The sequence below is a fragment of the Brachycentrus maculatus genome, unplaced genomic scaffold, assembly GCF_059751285.1.
Source record: "Brachycentrus maculatus isolate JH-2025_06_01 unplaced genomic scaffold, ASM5975128v1 h1tg000028l, whole genome shotgun sequence".
Classification (NCBI taxonomy): Eukaryota; Metazoa; Arthropoda; class Insecta; order Trichoptera; family Brachycentridae; genus Brachycentrus; species Brachycentrus maculatus.
Genome location: NW_028280782.1, coordinates 682,299 through 701,975, shown reverse-complemented (window position 1 = coordinate 701,975; position 19,677 = coordinate 682,299). Strand labels below are relative to the sequence as shown.

The window sequence follows — 19,677 nt, the reverse complement described above, 5'->3', positions numbered from 1 at the left end:
TTGGGTTGGCAATATAATGCAATTTGGGGGAGTCTGTATGGCTCCATTCTCCTCTCATGCGCGCACCATTGTCTTCTTCGTTGTCTCCCCCACCTAACGACATCTTTAATCTTCAATATTCTCTTATCCTGGTGTTTCTTATTATATATCGTAAACTTTTGCCAGATATGCTCCTTAGAGTCATCATTTGTGGCACTCTTAGCACGCTTTTTGTTACTCCGGTGTCCGCTCTGCATTCGATCCCATATGTCGTGATGGGTCGCACACAAGTTTTATTAATATATTTCAATTAAAAACGTGAGTGTCTTTTTTATATTAAGGTACCACATTTTATGCTAAGATTTTTAAAAATATATACTTCTATTACTGCCATCACGCATTTTTCTCGCAGGGGTAGGCAAAGAGGATGGAATGCCACACTCTTCTGTCCTGACATACACTCTTTGCTTCCTTCACATCCATGCATCTAGTCATTCATGCCTTCCGATTACGGAGACTTTTGACAACACCAGATTTTAGGTTCTGATTGATCTGATCATGCCAAGACTTTTTCGACCGTCCTCTTTCTGTATTCCCACTTACGTTTGCCATATATACTCTCTTAGAGTTTTTCTCGTTATATATTCGCTCCATATATCCATAACACCTTAAAGAACTCTCCTTAATCTTTTCAATTATGCCTAGTTCAGCCTTACATTCCATTCTAATATTTCAAAACGTATATTGTTTCACAAAACGAATTTGCTCCTGGAACGAATTTAGTACGTTATGCGAGGTACCACCATATTTTTAATACTCTTACATCTTCATAAAATATCGAAGATATGCACATCAACAATACATTTCAATACACAAGTAGCAAACATATTCAAGGATTTTTTTTGTGTGGAGCTCATTTTACGATATTCAAGACGGTGTTATTATCAATTTACCCATTCAAAAATTAAACAACCTGTTTATTTAGCAGTATAAAAAAATATATAAAAAAAGACTATTGTAAGTTTCGGTATAAAAAGATGCCAGAGTCATAACAGGACATTCTCCGTACAACACTGAACTGAGCAATATCAATATGAAGATTCTGGTAATATTTTAATTATTTCATTTTTATTTAATTAATTTTATCTCAACAAATTGGGTAATTCGAAATTGCAATTTTCACAATCACATTTTTTTTACTGACTAACCAACCATCACGCCACTTGACGATAGCGGTAGGCAGAGAGAATGAAACACCACACCTTTCTGTCTTTGAAAACGTTCATCCACACTTCCACATTCGTGCATCTCATACATTTTTCTTCATTTAAGATAATTGAAAATTGTCTTAAAAATTAAATAAAAAAGATTTGTTAACTAAGCAATAGAGTCTAAGTGAGAAGTTCTATGATTTTATTTGTAAACGAGTGACATCTAATAATAAGCTTTTTCACTATACCAATAGATGTTTCTAGTGATTCTTGTACAATGTTTAAAAATTGGATCACATATACATCATACAGCTTCCAAGAATTTGAGTAGTGTGGTTGTCAATCATTGGTGGCATTGGTTAATGTTTTATTTTTTATTTATAACCCTTTTCCGCACCTAATGATGCATAGGGCACTGCATCAAATTGACGCAGTGTTATCTTGATCATTACTTACATGGAGGCAAGGTGGTCACTCTTGCGCTTCAGGAACCAGTCCAGGGTAATATTAAATAAATATTACAGTGTTAAATCACTAATATTTATTTTCACCTCCCCCCCTGGGAATCGAACCCGGGACCTCCGGGACCTCCGACAGTAGCTAAACACGCTGACCATTACACCACGGAGGCGGACATGGTTAATGTTACACGTGTGTAAAGTGATCACTCAAACCAGCCTATGATGGTCGTAAGCTCCTTAAATGCCCAGACATCCATATTCTTCTTACTCTTTGTTGAGAAGTCAAAAAAATATTATTTAATTATTGATGGGTTTTGTTATGTCGCAGTTGGTTGTCGCTCTGATGGTCGGCGTGGCCCTGGCTTTGCCCAGCAAGGGAGTCGAACCCGCTCCTGCCCACAAAGCTCTTCCCGCCACCATTCCTCCCAAGGACCACGACCACAGCCACCACAAGCATCGCAGGCAGGTCGACGAGAAGTCTGCCCAGATCACCGACCAGCACTTCAAGAGCGACCCCGAAGGCCACTTCGAATACAAGTAAGGGATGATTTATCAAAATGCCTCAATTTCTAAAGATCTTACCAAACAAATATTTGGACATACTCAAAAAATAACTGGTCAAATTACCTTCTAACCCTTATCCGCACCATAGGTGCATAGGCCACTGCATCAAATAATCTAATACACGAAGAAAAGGTGATCAGCCCTCTGCTTCAGGTACCAGTCCAGGGTCATATTAATTAATTATTATACAAAAATCACTGATATTTATTTTGAACCTCTGGGGAATTGAACCCAGAACCTCCAGCATGGTATATATAAGCTGTTACACGCATGTTAAGTGAACATCTTATTACAGGCATTCTTAAAAATTTTATATCAGGAAACAATGTTTTCAGAAAATTTTTCCAAACATTCTTGAAAGAACTTATGTTATCATAATGATTTAAAATATTAGTTTCACAACGTTCGGTACCTCAGCAGTTAATATATGAGACTTCATGTTTGAGATCATGCGAGCCATCTGTGGCCGGTTTAAAAAAGCTTTAATTTATCAGAAACTCCTTTTTTTTAGTATGGAATAATATTTCTTATATGTGGAGAAACTTTAAAAAAAAATTTTTCTTTGCCTGTTATGTACGTACAAGGATTTATAACATATCCATTGTTAATATCTTAAATATTGTAGTGAAAATGTAGAGTATACAATAAATAAACGAGGTTGATCCCTATAAACAATGCAAAAGATACAATACAGTAAAATATATACAATGGATTCAATATTTTAAATCAATCAAGATTTCTCAGATAGTTAATTAATTTGTATTATTCTCTTTATCATATCAAATAAATAATACCACTTAACCTGGTAGGTCTTTATTCCATTTCGCTTCATCAATTTTTCATCCCATAGAAGTAAGAATTGATTTGGACACATCTAAAAATGTTATCGAATGTTTTTCCAGCTACGAGACCCAAAACGGAATTTCTGGCCGTGCTCTCGGTAACCCCAAGACTGTTGCTGGTAGCCCTGAAATCGCTGAGGTCATTGAAGGCACCTTCTCATGGACTGCTCCCGGAGGAAAGGTCGTGAATGTGCAGTACACCGCTGATGAGAACGGATACAGGCCAAAGTAAGTAGCTTTTTCATCATCTTCAACATTCAAAGACTAAAAGACGAAATCGAAGGTCGAAGAGACATTGGCATAAGGCGAAAGCCAGATCTTGGCTATAAAATATACGCTTTTTTTAGGTGTGACTTACAATTATTATACACCGTGTTTATTACGTACAAGGATTCTCTTTCCTCTTCCTGGCTCCATCCCAACTTAACGTCTTTGTAGACTGTTGGAGTCAGCTCTTCTCTTCCTCAGATTGTAGGTCTTTCTGTCATGGGCAACGTCACTTAGAACACGCCTTCGAATCGTGTTTTCTTTCTGCAGCATCCATGAATTATTTGGTCTTCCTCTAGATGTCTTTCAAAGAAGATCTATGGCGATTACCTGATTGATTCAATATAATCAGGTTTTTTGCGTTCTTTGTGCCCATATACCATCACAATTGCTTTTTGTTTACGAGGTTTATATCTATACGTGGATTTTTATAAATTGTAGCTTAAATCATGTTCAACAAGAATGATAATCTAATAGGGGATAATGAGGAACTTGTCAGCATTTACTCATTGCTGAGAGGAAACCAAGTAAAAATGCTCAGTAGAAACCCATGATTGTCGTCAACAGACCTTCCGTTCCACTAGAAGAGAGTTTGGCATTTTGTATTGTAACTGGTTTTATGGCACCAATGTCCTTCACTAGTTTAATCATGTATGATACCAGCAATATACGAGATTGAACGGAGAACATAATAGTTGAGGCCCTGTTTACAGCTGTCTAAGACAGGAACACATACTCTCAAGTGATAGTTGACTAGGGGAGACCTGATATGGCACAAAAGGAAGAAGAAATTATACAAATGTATACCTCCTGATGAGTATCATACAAAATAACATTAATCTTAAATGTTTAAACTTCCTCCGTAGTACAGTGGTTGCTGTAAATGGCGTGATGGCAGAAGTACAAATATCAAAATGTTTCTGGTTTTTCTTTTCAGGGTACAGCTGTAATGGAAATAGGACACCTTCCGTCAATCAAATATGATCATGGTCCACAAATAAATTGTGTTTCTTGTAAAATGATTTTGTAACATATTTTATTATATATTATTTAATATAAAGATTGAAACAGAAATATTTTGCTGTATTATTTATTTTTCTGTAAACAATGCTATTTCTCATATTATTTTTTTGATACCTCAACATACATGTAGAAAAATATGGAAATCTGGGCATTTACGGGGCTTACGCGGTTGTACATAGGCTGGTTTAAGTGATCTCTGTACACACGTGTAACATTCACCAATTCTACACAAGATTAACAACCACACTATTCAAATTCTTGGAAGTTTAATGTGTATGAACCGATTTCGAAACGTTGTTCTTGAATCACTAGAGACATCTATTGGTGAGATGAAACGATATGTATATACCATATATGTGATCCAATTTTGAAACATTATTCAAGAATTACCAGAATTTTCGCTTGTGTCATCTATAGGCGAGACGAACAAGCTTTTAAGCAGAATATTTTATATTTGTATGTGAGATCCGAATCCTGAATTATAATCACATACATGAGATGTAAAAAAAAGATACATTACTCCTATTATTGGAGATAATCCAGATTTGTGAACAAGTATTTGGACACACTCAAAATTTTGTTAATGTTACATCTTGCTATTATTTCCAAGATTTCAATTTCCTTATGTACGTTAAAACTATTTTCATAAAAATAGCACTTCTTCAAATATTAGAGGGTGATTAATATTTGATTTTAAAGAGAAGTTCATCTTTGAGATTCTAAATAATTTAACAATTGAAAATGCAACACCAAACAAGTTCAACAGAACTTTAAATATTTGGATCCCAATTAAAAAATATAATAATATACATCACAAGCAAAAACTTTAAACAATGAGTCCATCGCCAAGTACAAGAGCTTAGGCTCTTTTTTGGAGAGGAACAGCGTTAATTGTACTAATTAGTACAATATTTATTTAAAAAAAAATCTAGCAAATTATTTTCTTCTTCTTCTTCTTCTTCAGCTTGTTGTAGGCCGTGTGGTCTGTTTTTAAGAGGGATTAGCCTCCTGTTATGTCAATTCCCAGCTATCGACCCATCTGTTTGGTGGTCCAAGTTTTTAGTCAATACCAAGTTTTTCTCTCTCTTCCTCTGCTACTTTTACCGTTATTTTTTACTCATTCATTCCACATATCCAAACCTTTCTTATTTCATCATTCGAATGTGTCATACATTGTTTTGTCACATTAATATGAGTGATCGCATTTCGACTTATTACAGTTTACGGTAACGCTTATGAAAAATAATGTTCAAAACTGTACTAAACGGTAATGTTTGTAATGTATAAAGTCCTCACTAAAACCAGCCTATGACATGTAGCTCTGATAATGCCCACGCTTCCATTTTCTCCCTCAGATATTTACAATTAAAATCTTCATATAAATAAATTCTAAATGGAGCCAATTCGGAATTTGTGAACAAAGATTTGGACACACTCAAAATATAGTATAAATAAAGGTTTTAGCCGTAATTACCATGCTTGAAATATCAACCGACAGATGGCAGGATTTAAATTTGCATATGAAAATGTGAAAAGCAAGTGTTAAATTAAATGACTCGTTTATTATCGTCGCAAATTTTGTAAAATATAAATAATGTAAAAATAAATAAATGGAGCATTTATTTGTTATTCGATTGCAGTAAAGTATTTAAAAATTATGCAAGGTTTTTTTTAAAAATGTTGGTTGTACTGTATATTGCATATTACAGCTCTTAGCTCTGCGCAAAGGAGAGGATCCTTAGCGTGCCCATCGAGCCAGGGATATTACCCGGTACAAGATTGGTCTTCGAGGAACAGGGGGACCAAGGACCCACCAGCATCCCTGGTAAGTTCAAACCCGAACGTATCGCTCACTCCTTTCAAGAACGTCATAAATCAAAAATCGTGAATTTTCAGCTGTGCATGTTTTTGGAATGCCCAGAAAATGTACTATATCCCAGAAAAAGAGGTATATTTTTAACTTAATATTTACCCGCTACAGGGCAGAAAGTGTTGGATTTGCATTTTGAATAAAAGGTATGGTTTTATTACTTTTTTAAATATTCTAAATATTTTTCAAATGGAGAAAAAACCTTCAGGTTTTATCTAAAAAGATGTGTTGCACAATAAAAAGTTCAATAAGTGGCTGGATATTTATTTTTAACACCTTGTATTATATTTTTAAACTTTGAAAACGTTGTCCTGAAATATCAAGTTTTTTGATTTATGACGTTCTTGAAAGGAATGAGCGATTTATAAAAAAAAATAATATCAAATATAAAGTGGTAATAATTTACGAGGATAGAGACATCTGTACGCCGTTAGGGAAATTTAAATGCATGTATTTGAGTATATTCATTTTTCATTCCTACATATTTCATATAATGAGATTGATAAAACACAGCTAACGTTTAATGTAAATGTTTAAAGACATCAAACATAGGGTTCATAAATAAGAAATAATAAAGTAATAAATTGTTCTTGTATTATTTATTAATAATAAATCAGTAGTACATTTTTATTTGTTTATTTTATTTCACTACCGTCAGCCGTTCATATAAAATTAAGTGATCAAATTGTACTTTTTTAAAAGTTAGCTAAAAAACAGTTGAATGCTTTAAAAACGATTCAAGTAGATGGCTGAAAATCGATTTTAATTTTGTAACTGAATGGCTAAGAATAGTTAAAGAAATTGCTATAATTGTAAGACTTGAACCACTAATTTTCATGTATTTATTATTTTTTAAGGTGTGTTTTATAAAAGGTTGTAATGAATAACTGGAAAAAGGCGATTGAAGTAGATATAACTTAAAATAGGTTTTAATTTTATATCAGAATGGCTAAGAATAATGTAATAAATTGCGATAATTGTTATTTTGTGGTGTGAGACTTGAACCACGAAATTTACTTGCATGTTTCAATTTTGTAAGGTTTGTTTTATAAAATATTGTAATGAAAAAATCCCAATTCAAGTACATATATATCGCTTAAAATTGGTTTTTATTTAATGTCTGAATGGCTGTGAATAATGTAAATAAATGTGATTTTGTGAGGTAATACTTGAACCACGAAATTCACATGTATGTATTATTTTTTAAGGTATTATTTATTAAATATTTTAACACAAAAAAACCAATTCAAGTAGATATACAGTATGTACATTAAAATTAGTTTTTATATTTTATCTGAAACGCTATGAATAGTTTACAAAATTGTTTTTTGATGGAGTAAGACTTGAACCACAAAATTTTCCAGCAAGTATTATATTTTTAAATATGTTTTATTAAATGTTGAAATGTAAATCTGGGGGACAGACTTGAGTTAAAATCTTCTGTATGGTTCGGCTGCCTTCAGTTTGTTGTACTCAATGGATCTCAAAATGTAGTCTGGGATTGGCGGAGGAGTGGGAATGGCATCACCCTTAGAAGAAAAATTCAAGATTAAAATCTATATGAACAAATAAAAAAATGAAGATTTTTTCATGTTTCTTTGTGGCACATTATATGAACTTTATAAAATAAAACTTAATCAATGTTTTACCACTTTTATTTTTAGTAATATATTCCAACCTTTTCCGAAAAACGCCATGTCATCCTCAGGGATGCAAACGTGCTAAACTTGAAACGGAGAAATATTCTTATAACTTTGAATATTTCTCTGTTTAAAGTTAAGTACGTATCCATCCCTGAAGTTGATAAAGTGTTTGTAACAAACTGGTTGGTAAAAAGTACCAGAAATAAAAGTGGTTAAAAATAATGAATTAAAGTTTTAATATGCATATATATTTTTCGCCGCCTCTCCGCCGTCTGTAGTGTAATGGTCAGCACGCTCGGCTACCGTTCTGGAGGTCCCGGGTTCGATTCCCAGGGGGGTCAAATAAATATAAGTGATTTTTTCACTGTAATATTTATTCAATATTACCCTGGACTGGTACCTGAAGCGGAGGGCTGATCACCTTTCCTTCGTGTGTAAACGATCAAGATAACACTGTGTTCATATGAAGCAGTGCCATATGCACCATTGGGGTGCGGATAAGGGTTTTTTATTAATATATATATTTTTCGTCTTCATTCTAACGTATCGTCTTTGTAGACTGATGGAGTTAGCTCTCCTCATCCTCGGGTTGTAGATCCCTCTGTCTTGGGCAACATCACCTAGGTGATGCCTTCGAATCATGCTTTGCCTCTGCAGAATCCACGAGTTCTTTGGTCTTCCTCTATCCATAGAGATTGCCTGGTTCACAATATGATCAAGTATTCTGCAACCTTGCCACATTAGCTCGTACCATCTCAATTGCCATTCTTCTACCTTTCTACTGATGCCTGTTACACCCAGACCTCCACTAATGCGTGAACTTTTTATTTTGCCTCTAAGGGACACTCCAGCTGACCATCTAAGCATTCGCATTTGAGCAGTTTATAGTTTTCTAGAGTAAGTGTCATACATTGTCCAGCATTCGGAGCCATAGAGGAGTGTTTGGTAGACTTGACTCTTTACTTTGGCTGGCATTTTTCGGTCGCTCTCTGATCACTGTCACCGTCGCTGATCGGAACTTCATCCTTGTAATTACTTATTATTATTTTATCAAATATTTAAATACTTAAAATGTTATCTTACCACGGCTCTGTATCCATTTTCGTCAGCCACATATCCTATGGAGACGACTTGTCCTTCGGGAGATGTCCAGGAGAACCTCCCTTGGACGGTTTCAGCTATTTGAGGTGGGACACCCCCTAGGACGCGAGGGTAGCCGCTCTGCTCGGCCGCTATTCCATTTTCTGTCTCGTAACTATTTGAACAAATCGTTTTTACTTGCAAATATATCCAAATATCTTATAACATAGACGAAGAAGAATATTAATACACACACACACACACACACACACACACATAATTTTAAGCATTTATTTTTATACACATATAGGTATGTATTTTATTTGACCAGTGACCAGGTTTTGTCGTTGCTGACATCATCATACTAGTTTAAACACTAGTCTTGACTAGATACAAGTCTGGTGATGGCGGTAACGATGAAATTCAGTGGTCACTGGTCAAATTAAATAAGTGTTGAAAAATAAACTAAATATAAAAGACACATAAAGGAATGTGAATACTGGGAACAGAGTGAATGATGCACTTAATTCAGTTATACCAAATAAAACCTCACAGAAAACGCCAAACTGGTAATACATAATGGAGTCATGGTTCCAACCCTAATGTATGGAAGTAAAGCATGAAGGCAAAAGAAAAATGAAGGTAGACTGAATGCAATCGAAATGCGATCTCTCAGCGTGATAAAACCATGTAAGATAGATGTTTCAACGGTGATATTAACCATGATTTTGTTAAAATTATAAAACAAAGTCTGTTGAGATGTTTAGGTCATAAGGAACAAATGAGTCATGAAAAAACAGTAATACAAATTTATGAGGCAAATGTGGTTAGAAATAGGACGTCATCTAGTATTTCAAATACTTGAAAAGGGGTTAGATCAAAAGTCGGAATAATCGGCGTATGTATGAGGAGATGCATGGACAGCCTATTATCTCCGCGTAACCCTGTAGGAAAACTGCTTAATGGTGTTTAAATTACATATTTTAGACTAACTTGTATTGGTAGGTGCCATCAGGTGAAGAATCGTAGTTGCTCCTCAAAATGGTGGCATATTTCTCATCAGCGCCCTGACGATAGTATGAGGGTCGGTACTGAGGGTAGGAGTTCAAGGGTTGCCTGTACTGAGCCAAGGACACCCCCATAACAGCAGCAAGCAGGATCTTAAAAACAACACAGATGGAAGATTAATGCATTATTAAACAAAAGCAGACAAGTTTTACTTATCATCTGACGGTGAAAATAACTGTAGTTTTCGAAACTAGTCGTGTATTATGAAATAAAACTCAATAAGTGGTATTAAATTGCATTTAATTATTTTAAATATGTAAGTCTTTGTAACCCTTATTTGCACTCAATGATGCATAGGACACTGCATCATATTGATGAAGTTTCATATTGATCGTTAGTTATATGAAGGCAAGGTGATCATTCTTCGGCTTCCTAGGCTAGTCGAGGGTAATATTAAATAAATATTACAGTATAAAATCACTAATATTTATTTTCACCCCCCCCCCCTAGAAATTGAGCCCGGGACCTCCAGCATAGTAGCTAAACACGCTTACCATCACACTACGAAGTCCAAATATAAAAGAAGATAGCTTAAACTATTTAGGTATACCAATAGACAAAAACTTAAAATGCTACAAACAACTGAAAAATTCTAACTTGCATCTTTAGAAAGATATGTAGCATCCTAAATACAAAAGGATTAGAAAACAATTACTACATTTTATGTCACTCTATTCTACAGTATGGAATTATTGGTTGGGGTAGTACGAGTAATGCATTATTCAAAAGTGTTACTGTTGCTTAAAAATCAGCAATCAAAATAATACTAAAAGTTCTTCACAGTCAAATAACTACACGTCTAAACAACCCTTACATGTGCATTTAAGAATTACTCTCACATATCACAAGAAAGCACCTCCCAGCAAAACACACAAATCACTACACACTTTATGGTAACGTACATAAAACTCAAAGATCCAAATGTATACATTTATATATATATATATATATATATATATATATATATATATATATATATATATATATATATATATATATATATATATATATATATATATATATATGTGTGTGTGTGTGTGTGTGTAATGTAAATTTTTATATTTATATTCCTATATTTTAAAATAAACACAAAAAAAAACAAAACCAAATAGGTATTTGGAAGTCTTAACATAAAAATAATAGTTTTAAAAACGGAATCTTCAAAATCCATCAATATGTAACATTTTTAACATCCTTATGTCACTAAGAGAACCCTCACTCACCAAGAATTTCATTTTCACTTAAACTTTAGAACCGTCGAAATGAAAATCTAAATCAGAATGAAGCTCTCAAAAGCTCCCTAGACTTATATACTGATTCCGATCATCGCTCACAACGCCTAAATCGATCGGGGGCGATGGCCGAATGCGATCGATCGCATAAAAAGCATCAGATCTATTATTATAAAATAATTAACAGTAAAGGCTACATTAATAAATAATAAATTCAAATAAGTATTTACATTTTTATAATTCACGGCTTTATTTTTTCACGTATAAACTTTCGCTTGCAACTAATACATTGAAACTTGTGATGCATTAACTATTCGACTATTCTTTGATTAAAGTTTGAGTATTTTTTTATCCACCTCCGTAGTGTAATGGTCAGCACGCCCGGCTACCGTTCTAGAGGTCCCGGGTTCGATTCCCAGGGGGGGTAAAATAAATATGAGTGTTTTTTTCACTGTAATATTTATTCAATATTACCCTGGACTGGTACCTGAAGCGAAGGGCTGATCACCTTTCCTTCATGTGTAAACGATCAAGATAACACTGCGTTTATATGACGCAGTGCCCTATGCACCATTGGGGTGCGGACAAGGGTTTTATTATTATGTCATACATGTTTTTTTCACTAATACTCGTACATACATACTTCTAAGGAACTGAATTTTAACTGCATTCACTCTGCACTTATCATTCTCTTGCCAATTCCATGTTATTATTATTTATTATTTAGTTTTTAAACAGGCAACATTGTTTCTACAGACTGTCAATTTGACAGTAGACAGTTGATTTGTAGTTAGTGCGTTTTGCCATTTTACCATTTTTTTGACATTTGAACATTATGCGCGATAGGTTCGTTGAATGGGCCAAAAACATCTTTCAGATTGATCCACTTTTTCAACGCATAAGTTTTTTTCACCGATGAGGCACATTTTTTGTCAAATGACAATGCCAATAAGCGGAATTGCCGAATTCGAAATGGAGAAAACCTAGAAATCTTTGTCGAAATGCCCATATATCCATTAATTGTCACTGTTTGATGTGCTTTATAGGCAGGTGAAATCATTTGCCAATTTTTTTAAAAGACAATTTTGCCAGGATGTTACGGTCACTGGAGAGGGCTACAGAACCATGATTACTGACTTCTTAGTTATTTAGTTGAATGTCATAGGTATGTCATAGGTAGGAAGCTAAACTGGCAGTGCACAACGGAGTCCTGGTTCCAACTCTAATGTATGGAAGTGAAACATGGAGTTGGCAAACGAAGGATGAAAGTAGACTCAATGCAGTCGAAATGCGATCTCTCAGAAGAATGTGCGACAAAACGATGTATGATAGATGTGCGAATAGTGAAATAAGGAAGGAATGCAAAGCTGAGATAAGTATTATCGATAAAATTAAGAAAGGTGATAAAATTGAGATGGTTTGGACATGTAGAACGAATGAGTGAGGAAAGAATGGTTAAACAAATTAATGAGGCGAATATAAGTGGAAAAAAGAGCAGAGGAAGACCGAGAAAAACATGGCACGATCAGGTATGCCAAGTACTTGAAAGTGGTCAGGTTAGGAGTCGTAACAATCGGCGGGTATGTATGAGGAGATGCATGAACGTGGAAGAGGCGAAGAATGTTTGCAAGGACAGAGTGGCGTGGCGCTCTATTCTCTCTGCCTACCCCTGCGGGGAAGCGGCGTGATGGTTAGTTAGTTAGTTAGTTTTTTTTCATAGGTATGACAGAGCTGTAGTTTCAAAAAGATGGCGCAACAGGCCACACGGCGGGTGCCACCATATAATTTACTTCGGGAAATTTGCATTTGTATATCTTTATAAAAAAAAATCCCATATTTGACCGAATTGAATTTTAGATGACGATTTTTATTCGGCCGCCTTGTCTGTTAGTTTAGTATATGTAATATCTTCATTTGACAAAAAAATCACAGGATGTTTACACAAAAAACCGGATAAAAATAATAACTGATGCGATAGTCATATACATAACTTAAATTCAAATTTTAAAAAAATGACAGCGGTTGATTTATGCCCATCTTAATATATTGTTAGCGAGGTACCTACTGCAATCAATGAAAACCGCTTTTAAAATGTTAATTAGGAAAAACTGTTCATCCAATTATTTTATTGTCTATACCTAACTAGCAAAGATTACCATAGATTAAAATTTTTAAACTGACAGAATGATTATAAATTATGAATACATAACCCCATACAATTGCACTGGAATTCCCGCTAATTGGGGACAATGCGAAAAAGACTAATTAAAAAAGATGACTCAATAATTTATTTTTAATCTAAAAATGATATCCGGGATTGAATTATGCATTTAAGGTCGTGTTCTCATGTTTTGAATGAGCCATGTTGATAATTCATTCAAACCCTTATGGTGCATAGGGCACTGCATCCTATAAACGCAGTGTTATCTTGATTGTTAACGCATGAAGGAAAGGTGACCAGCCTTTCTGTTTATGTACCGATCCTGGGAAATATCAATCTGGAAAAATCACTTTTATTTATTTGTTTCCCCCCCCCAGGGAATTGAACCCGGGACCTTCAGTGTGGTAGCCGAGTGCGCTGTTCATTATACTACGGAGGCGGACAGGAGGGAAAACTTGTTCACAAATCTGGATTATCTCCAATTATCGGAGTTATTTTTCATATTAAGCGTTTCTCATGTATGCGATTATAATCCAGAATTCGGACATAACATGCAAATGAAATGTTTTTGCTCAATAAAAAGCTTTTTTCATATAACCAATAGATGTCTGTAGTGAAATTTTATTGATTGAAGCAATATGTTTCGAAATTGAACCATATTATATATATACAGAAGCTCCAAGAATTTGAGTAGTGTGGTTGTCATCATAGGTAGAATTAGTGAATGTAACACGTGTGTAAAGTGATCACTTATGCCTCGTAAATGCCCATATTTACATTCTTCTTCATCTATGTAGAGACGTCAAAAAAAATATTAAGTTATCGAATTAAACTTCATGTAAGGGAGATTTTAATCCTCCCGATCGACCCGGCTAGGTTTGAGATAAAAAAAAAACAAAACTTAGCTCAGCAGAATGAATCTAATGCAGTTATAAATAATCTTCGTGAGAAATTTTACATTAAAATGCTTAATTGAAAAAAAAACAGATATTAATCAAACACCGTGAGACTACTCCAGACATGCAGCTTTTTTATATGAAGCGATATGGTCAATGCCACAAACGTTTTAACTTACGATTATTAAAGTTAATAAATTCTACGTTTGATAATAAATTTTCTTCCTTCAGATAAAAGTAATAAATATATCGACTCGTCTTGGCCAAAAGGCTCTGGTGCAAAAATTATTACTTCGTGCTGTTTGTTTGTTTAAATCCGTTTAAATGTGTAATCAATTACTATATTGCAAGGATTATTGCTAAAAGAATCTATCTCAAAAACTAGATTAGAAATAATCCCATTACTGTTCTCATTAATATATTTCAATATGTATATTTTTTTGACATCTCATCAAAGATGAAGAAGAATATGGAAGTCTACATATTCGTAAGGTAACTCCTATAATTGGAGATAATTCAGATTTGTGAACAAGTATTTATATTATTTTTTGACACGTGTAACATTCACCAATAGATGTCTCTAGTGAAGTTCTAGTGATTCATGAACAAGGTTTCTAAATTGGTTCATATATATATAGAACTTCCAAGAATTTGAGTAGTGTGGTTGTCAATAATGGGTAGAATTGGTGAATGTTACACGTGTGTAAAGTGATCACTTAAACCAGCCTATGACGGTCGTAAGCCCCGTAAATGCCCAGACTTCCATATTCTTCTTCATCTTTGATGAGATGTCAAAAAATAATATGAAAATAACTCCTGTAATTGGAGATAATCCAGATTTTGTGAACAAGGATTTGTGACACACTAAAAAATGTTGTAAATATATATATATAAATAAATATTAATATTTATTTACACTTTGTGGCACATTTGATGACCTTTTTAAAATTAAACAACTTTGTTTTAACCACTTTTTAATTATTGATTTTGATGTTTTTTTGGGTGATTCCATTAGTTGTTATTTGTATTTGCTACGCAATGCACAATAACATTTAGGATTTAGTTTTTGGTAAGGTAATGTAATTAATTATGAGTATTTTAATGTTTTTAATGTTTTAGAATTTAATAAACCCTGACGATGACAAGGTTCTTGTCGAAACCGGTAGGTTAAAGTGTACTAACAATAAAAAGTGGTTAAAACATAGTTGTTTAATTTTATAAAGTGTATATTTATAATTTTATTATTGTTTATATATATGTCTTTACTTGAGATAAAGCTTCTTTTTTCATATAAGAGAAATAAAATAACATGAAATAATATAATAAAATAAAATCTTTATAGTTCTTATATGAGTTTAACTTGTTTTGTATAAAATTGTAAATGAGTTGACAAAAGAAAAATTAAAATAAACTGACTGAAAATGCAGTTGATATGCGATCTATAACATGACGATGTATGATAAATGTTCGAATGGTGAAAAAAGGAAAAAAAGCACTATCGATCAAATTGAGAAAGGTGTGTTGAGATGGTTTGGATATGTGAAACGAATGAATGAAGGAAGAAGAGTAAAACAATTTGTGAAAACTTTTCTGATAATGTATTTCAAATAATTGAAAGTGATCAAGTCAGGAGATGGAATGATTGGCGGATATTTATGAGAATGGAGAAGCATCAATGTGGAAGAGGTGAAGATGTTTTTGCAAAGACTAAGAGGTGTGGTATTCTAATCTCTCTGCCTCTTCCTGCGACGAAACGCTATGATAGTTAATCAGTTAGCTCTATATAATATTACATAGAGTCTAGAAGCAGGACTGATCATATCAGCCTACATATTAGACGTTGGCGATCAAAACCAGCCTTTAAGAATCCTGTAAATATATACATAATTCCATATTTTTATTCATATATGTTGAGATGTTAAGATGTAAAAATAACTGTGAAATGCAGAACACCATTTGGACACGCCTAAAATATTGTAAATAAAGTATGCATTCAAAAATACAAGTGCATTTTTGACCCTGTATTTGATTGCCGGAATTTTAAATTTCAATGCTAGTACAGTAATAAATTCAGGCAAACTCCTTCAGCCGTTGTGGGCGTATGAAATAAATTTGATTCAATATTTCGGAAAAGTCAAAGAGCGAAATGCGAATAAATCGTCGAAACTAAACAAAGAAAACGCTTTGCCTCATTCCAATTTTACAGCTCTGCCCGTGCATAAATCACCCGCCATATTGTATGTGTAATCATGAAATCATCCGTAAGTAACTTATAAGGAATATTTTTTAATTCAAGATATTTTGCTTCGCTTCAGGGGTGGCCAAGCGTCGACCTTGTTATTATTCCTAGTTCCTAGAAAATACAATAAAAAAAATCAATGCTATATTGCCAATGACTTTGATATGAGATATGTATTTTCTTCCTGGCTCCATCCCAACGTATTATCTTTGTAGATTGCTATGGTCAGCTCTGTTTGTCCTCAGATTGTAGGTTCTTCTATTATGAACAACGTTACTTAGGTCATGCCTTCGAATAATGTTTTATTTCTGCAGTATCCATGAATTCTTTAATCTTTCTCAGGATGTTTTTCGAGGAAGATCCATGGAGATTGCCTGGTTCAACTCATCGTTTTTGTTGACTGCTGGGGTCCTTCTGTCATGGGCAACTTTACCTAGGCCATGCCTTTGAATCATGTTTTATTTCAGCAGCAGCGTTCAATAGAAAAATCTATTGCGATTGCCTGGATTACAATATAATCAGGTTCTCTGCGTCCAATGTGCCCATACCATTTCATGATATAATAAATATTTATTTATAATGATCTAGATATAAAATAATAGTAAATATGTAAATTTTATAACAACAGAAAATAATAAATACAACGTGTCGATCAAAATAGTGATGTTTATATAATGATTACTCAAAACCGGCCTATGACAGTAACTACGTCTTATGAACACCCAGAATTCAATATTCTTCTTCAACTCCTTAATGGACAAACTCAGATTTAACAAAAATTTAGACACACTCAATATATTGTAACACACGTTATGTTGGTAGACCATTGGTTAAGATTTTAAAAACCAGTCATCAGTAGTGACCAAAAGTTTGACCATTCCTGCCTTACTACAAACATTCTTTGTTCATTCACATAATGAATGCATTTGGATTGGATCAACGACACGTGCGTGGATGTGGTCAATTCTGAATGAAAACCTTATGTAACTTACGTCGATTAGTTGTCTCAAGACAATGGCTTGTATATTATCTAGATACCAATTATCTTTGAATACTATTTTATAATTGCGATGGCCAGATGAAGCGATTCTTGTATAAAAAGTTCAACTCTAGGTATAAACCCACTATATTATTTTTTTATTATCAGATTATTCACCTTACGGATGATATATGAATACAAACTAAAAACTCACAACGTTTTTAGGTGTATCCAAATCCTTGTTCACAAATATGGGTTTCTCCACTTAATTTACTATTTAACTAACCATCACGCCGCTTTTCCGCAGGGGTAGGTAGGGGTACTCTGTCTTTGCAAAAAAAAAACGCCTCTTCCACATTCATGCATCACCTCATACATACCCACCGATTATTTCGGAATTACACTTATGTTTTGAAGATATATTTTTAGGGGTATATATATTAAGACGTCTCAAAATAGATGAAGAAGAATAGGGAAGTGTAAGTATTTACAAGGCTTATGACCTGTCATAGTCTGGTTCATAAATACCGACTGTAAATACTCAGATAATGTAAATACTTCTATATTCTTCTTTATCTGGGTTGAGATGTTGAAGCTTGTTATCTTAAAAACTATATAATAACTGAAACATATATTGTTTGAATGCGAGAAAAGATGGAAGTCTGGGCATCCTAGGGTAAATTAATTGGTATTTGGCTGACTCTAGTGATCACTTTATACATTTGTGTAATGTTCACCATTTTGCCTACCATTCGACATCAATACCACATTATTTTTTAAAACTAGTTTACATGCAATGGGCTTGGATACATTTCATATGTGGGTAGCATTTTAATAGATTTGAAAGTAAAGCTTATTGTATCGCTTTCATAAGAAAATTTAGTGGAGTATACTTATATATAAATATACATAAGCTGATGAAACAACGGTCCAGCCCATTCAGTTTTTAAAGATGGTCTTCACCATTTGGCCAAACACTCGATCACTGTTCTCCCCACCTACCATACTAACCTGATCTCGCTCCTACTGACTTCTAACAAACACCTATTCTCAAAGCTTAGTACACGGCTGCTCTGGGCCCTTGTAAGGTGCCATGTTTCACAGCCGTATAAGAGAACAGGAGCAATGCAGGCATTGTATAGGCGGTATTTGGTTTTCACCGAATGGCAAATGCCAAATAACCAAATGCCGCCTATAATAGATTTAGTGATTTAAAAACAAAGTTACATTTAAATTTTAAAGTACATTTTGTTATATGACGTCAGTCTACGTATTAATTGAACAGGCCACGTATTTATGTATATATAAGGATACATCATATCAGTACTACTATTAGTATAGCTAATAATTTATTAGTTAAAAAATCAAATCAATTTCAAAAAAAAAACTTTATTTACGCACGCCTTTTCAAATTTATGGAAGATTTAAACAGATCAGTGAATCTATAAGTGTAACGTCACCAATAAATCATTAATAATTATGTATAGAGAATAATGAATCTCCGATGTGTGTAAATAACTGCCAAGGTGATCGGATGACATTCAAGTTTTAAACGCAATTTGGAATTTTATAGACTACGCTTTGTTCAAACAGAAGTTAATATTGACATAATAAAAACTTAACCCCTTAAAAGAAAAAACTATTTGACATCTTACTAGCTTAATACTGCACTGAAAAAATCCCAGAGCGTTTTTAAACTTGGAAGTATAATATTTTCACTTGTTAAAAATGACTAACTGCATTGATGTTTATTTTCTTTACAAGCAAAAGTGACCAAGTGACAGTTGGACATTATTGCTTGTTGTAACAATTTTCAACGGCACGAAGTTAGTTAAAGTTCTATATGAAACATTTGACATTTAAATGTTTCTAGAGAAACAAAGTGACTAAATTCGAAGTCAAATGGCTAGTAGAGATGAAAATGTGTAAAAATCAAGAAAGAGTGATCCATATAATGTACATGAATTAAGATTTGACGATAAGTTAGATCTCAAATCTTCTTTTCACCCTTATCCGCACCTAATGGTGCATAGGGCACTGCATCGTATTGATGCAGTTTTATCTTGATCGTTAATTACATGAAGGCAAGGTGATCACTCCTGCGCTTCAGGGACCAGTCCAGGGTAATATGAAAAAAATATTATGGTGTAAAATCACTAATA

The 19,677-nt window shown here is 33.7% G+C and overlaps 2 protein-coding genes across 2 annotated transcripts; one reads left to right on the top strand and one right to left on the bottom strand.

The window, feature by feature from the left end:
• Positions 1 to 1,037: 1,037 nt before the first annotated feature.
• On the top strand, positions 1,038 to 4,398 carry LOC148312962 (endocuticle structural glycoprotein SgAbd-5-like). The gene is made up of 4 exons (XM_088270871.1): positions 1,038 to 1,084; positions 1,980 to 2,188; positions 3,118 to 3,285; positions 4,262 to 4,398. The coding sequence occupies exons 1-4, from the start codon at positions 1,073 to 1,075 to the stop codon at positions 4,272 to 4,274; spliced, it is 402 nt and encodes a 133-aa protein (XP_088126997.1). The 5' UTR covers positions 1,038 to 1,072; the 3' UTR covers positions 4,275 to 4,398.
• Positions 4,399 to 6,801: 2,403 nt separating this feature from the next.
• Positions 6,802 to 11,290, bottom strand: LOC148312961 (larval cuticle protein LCP-22-like). The gene is made up of 4 exons (XM_088270861.1): positions 11,232 to 11,290; positions 9,934 to 10,100; positions 8,944 to 9,115; positions 6,802 to 7,746 (listed from the first exon to the last, which is right to left on the bottom strand). The coding sequence occupies exons 1-4, from the start codon at positions 11,241 to 11,243 to the stop codon at positions 7,648 to 7,650; spliced, it is 450 nt and encodes a 149-aa protein (XP_088126987.1). The 5' UTR covers positions 11,244 to 11,290; the 3' UTR covers positions 6,802 to 7,647.
• Between the last annotated feature and the right edge of the window lie 8,387 nt (positions 11,291 to 19,677).

What these genes read in the sequence shown, in the direction of transcription:
- LOC148312961 (XM_088270861.1), bottom strand. An exon ending in GATGGCACCTACCAATACAA is followed by an intron (nt 9,116 to 9,933) that starts GTTAGTCTAAAA and finishes TTGTTCAAATAG; the next exon opens with TTACGAGACAGAAAATGGAA. An exon ending in AAAATGGATACAGAGCCGTG is followed by an intron (nt 7,747 to 8,943) that starts GTAAGATAACAT and finishes TTTTCTTCTAAG; the next exon opens with GGTGATGCCATTCCCACTCC.
- LOC148312962 (XM_088270871.1), top strand. An exon ending in GAAGGCCACTTCGAATACAA is followed by an intron (nt 2,189 to 3,117) that starts GTAAGGGATGAT and finishes ATGTTTTTCCAG; the next exon opens with CTACGAGACCCAAAACGGAA.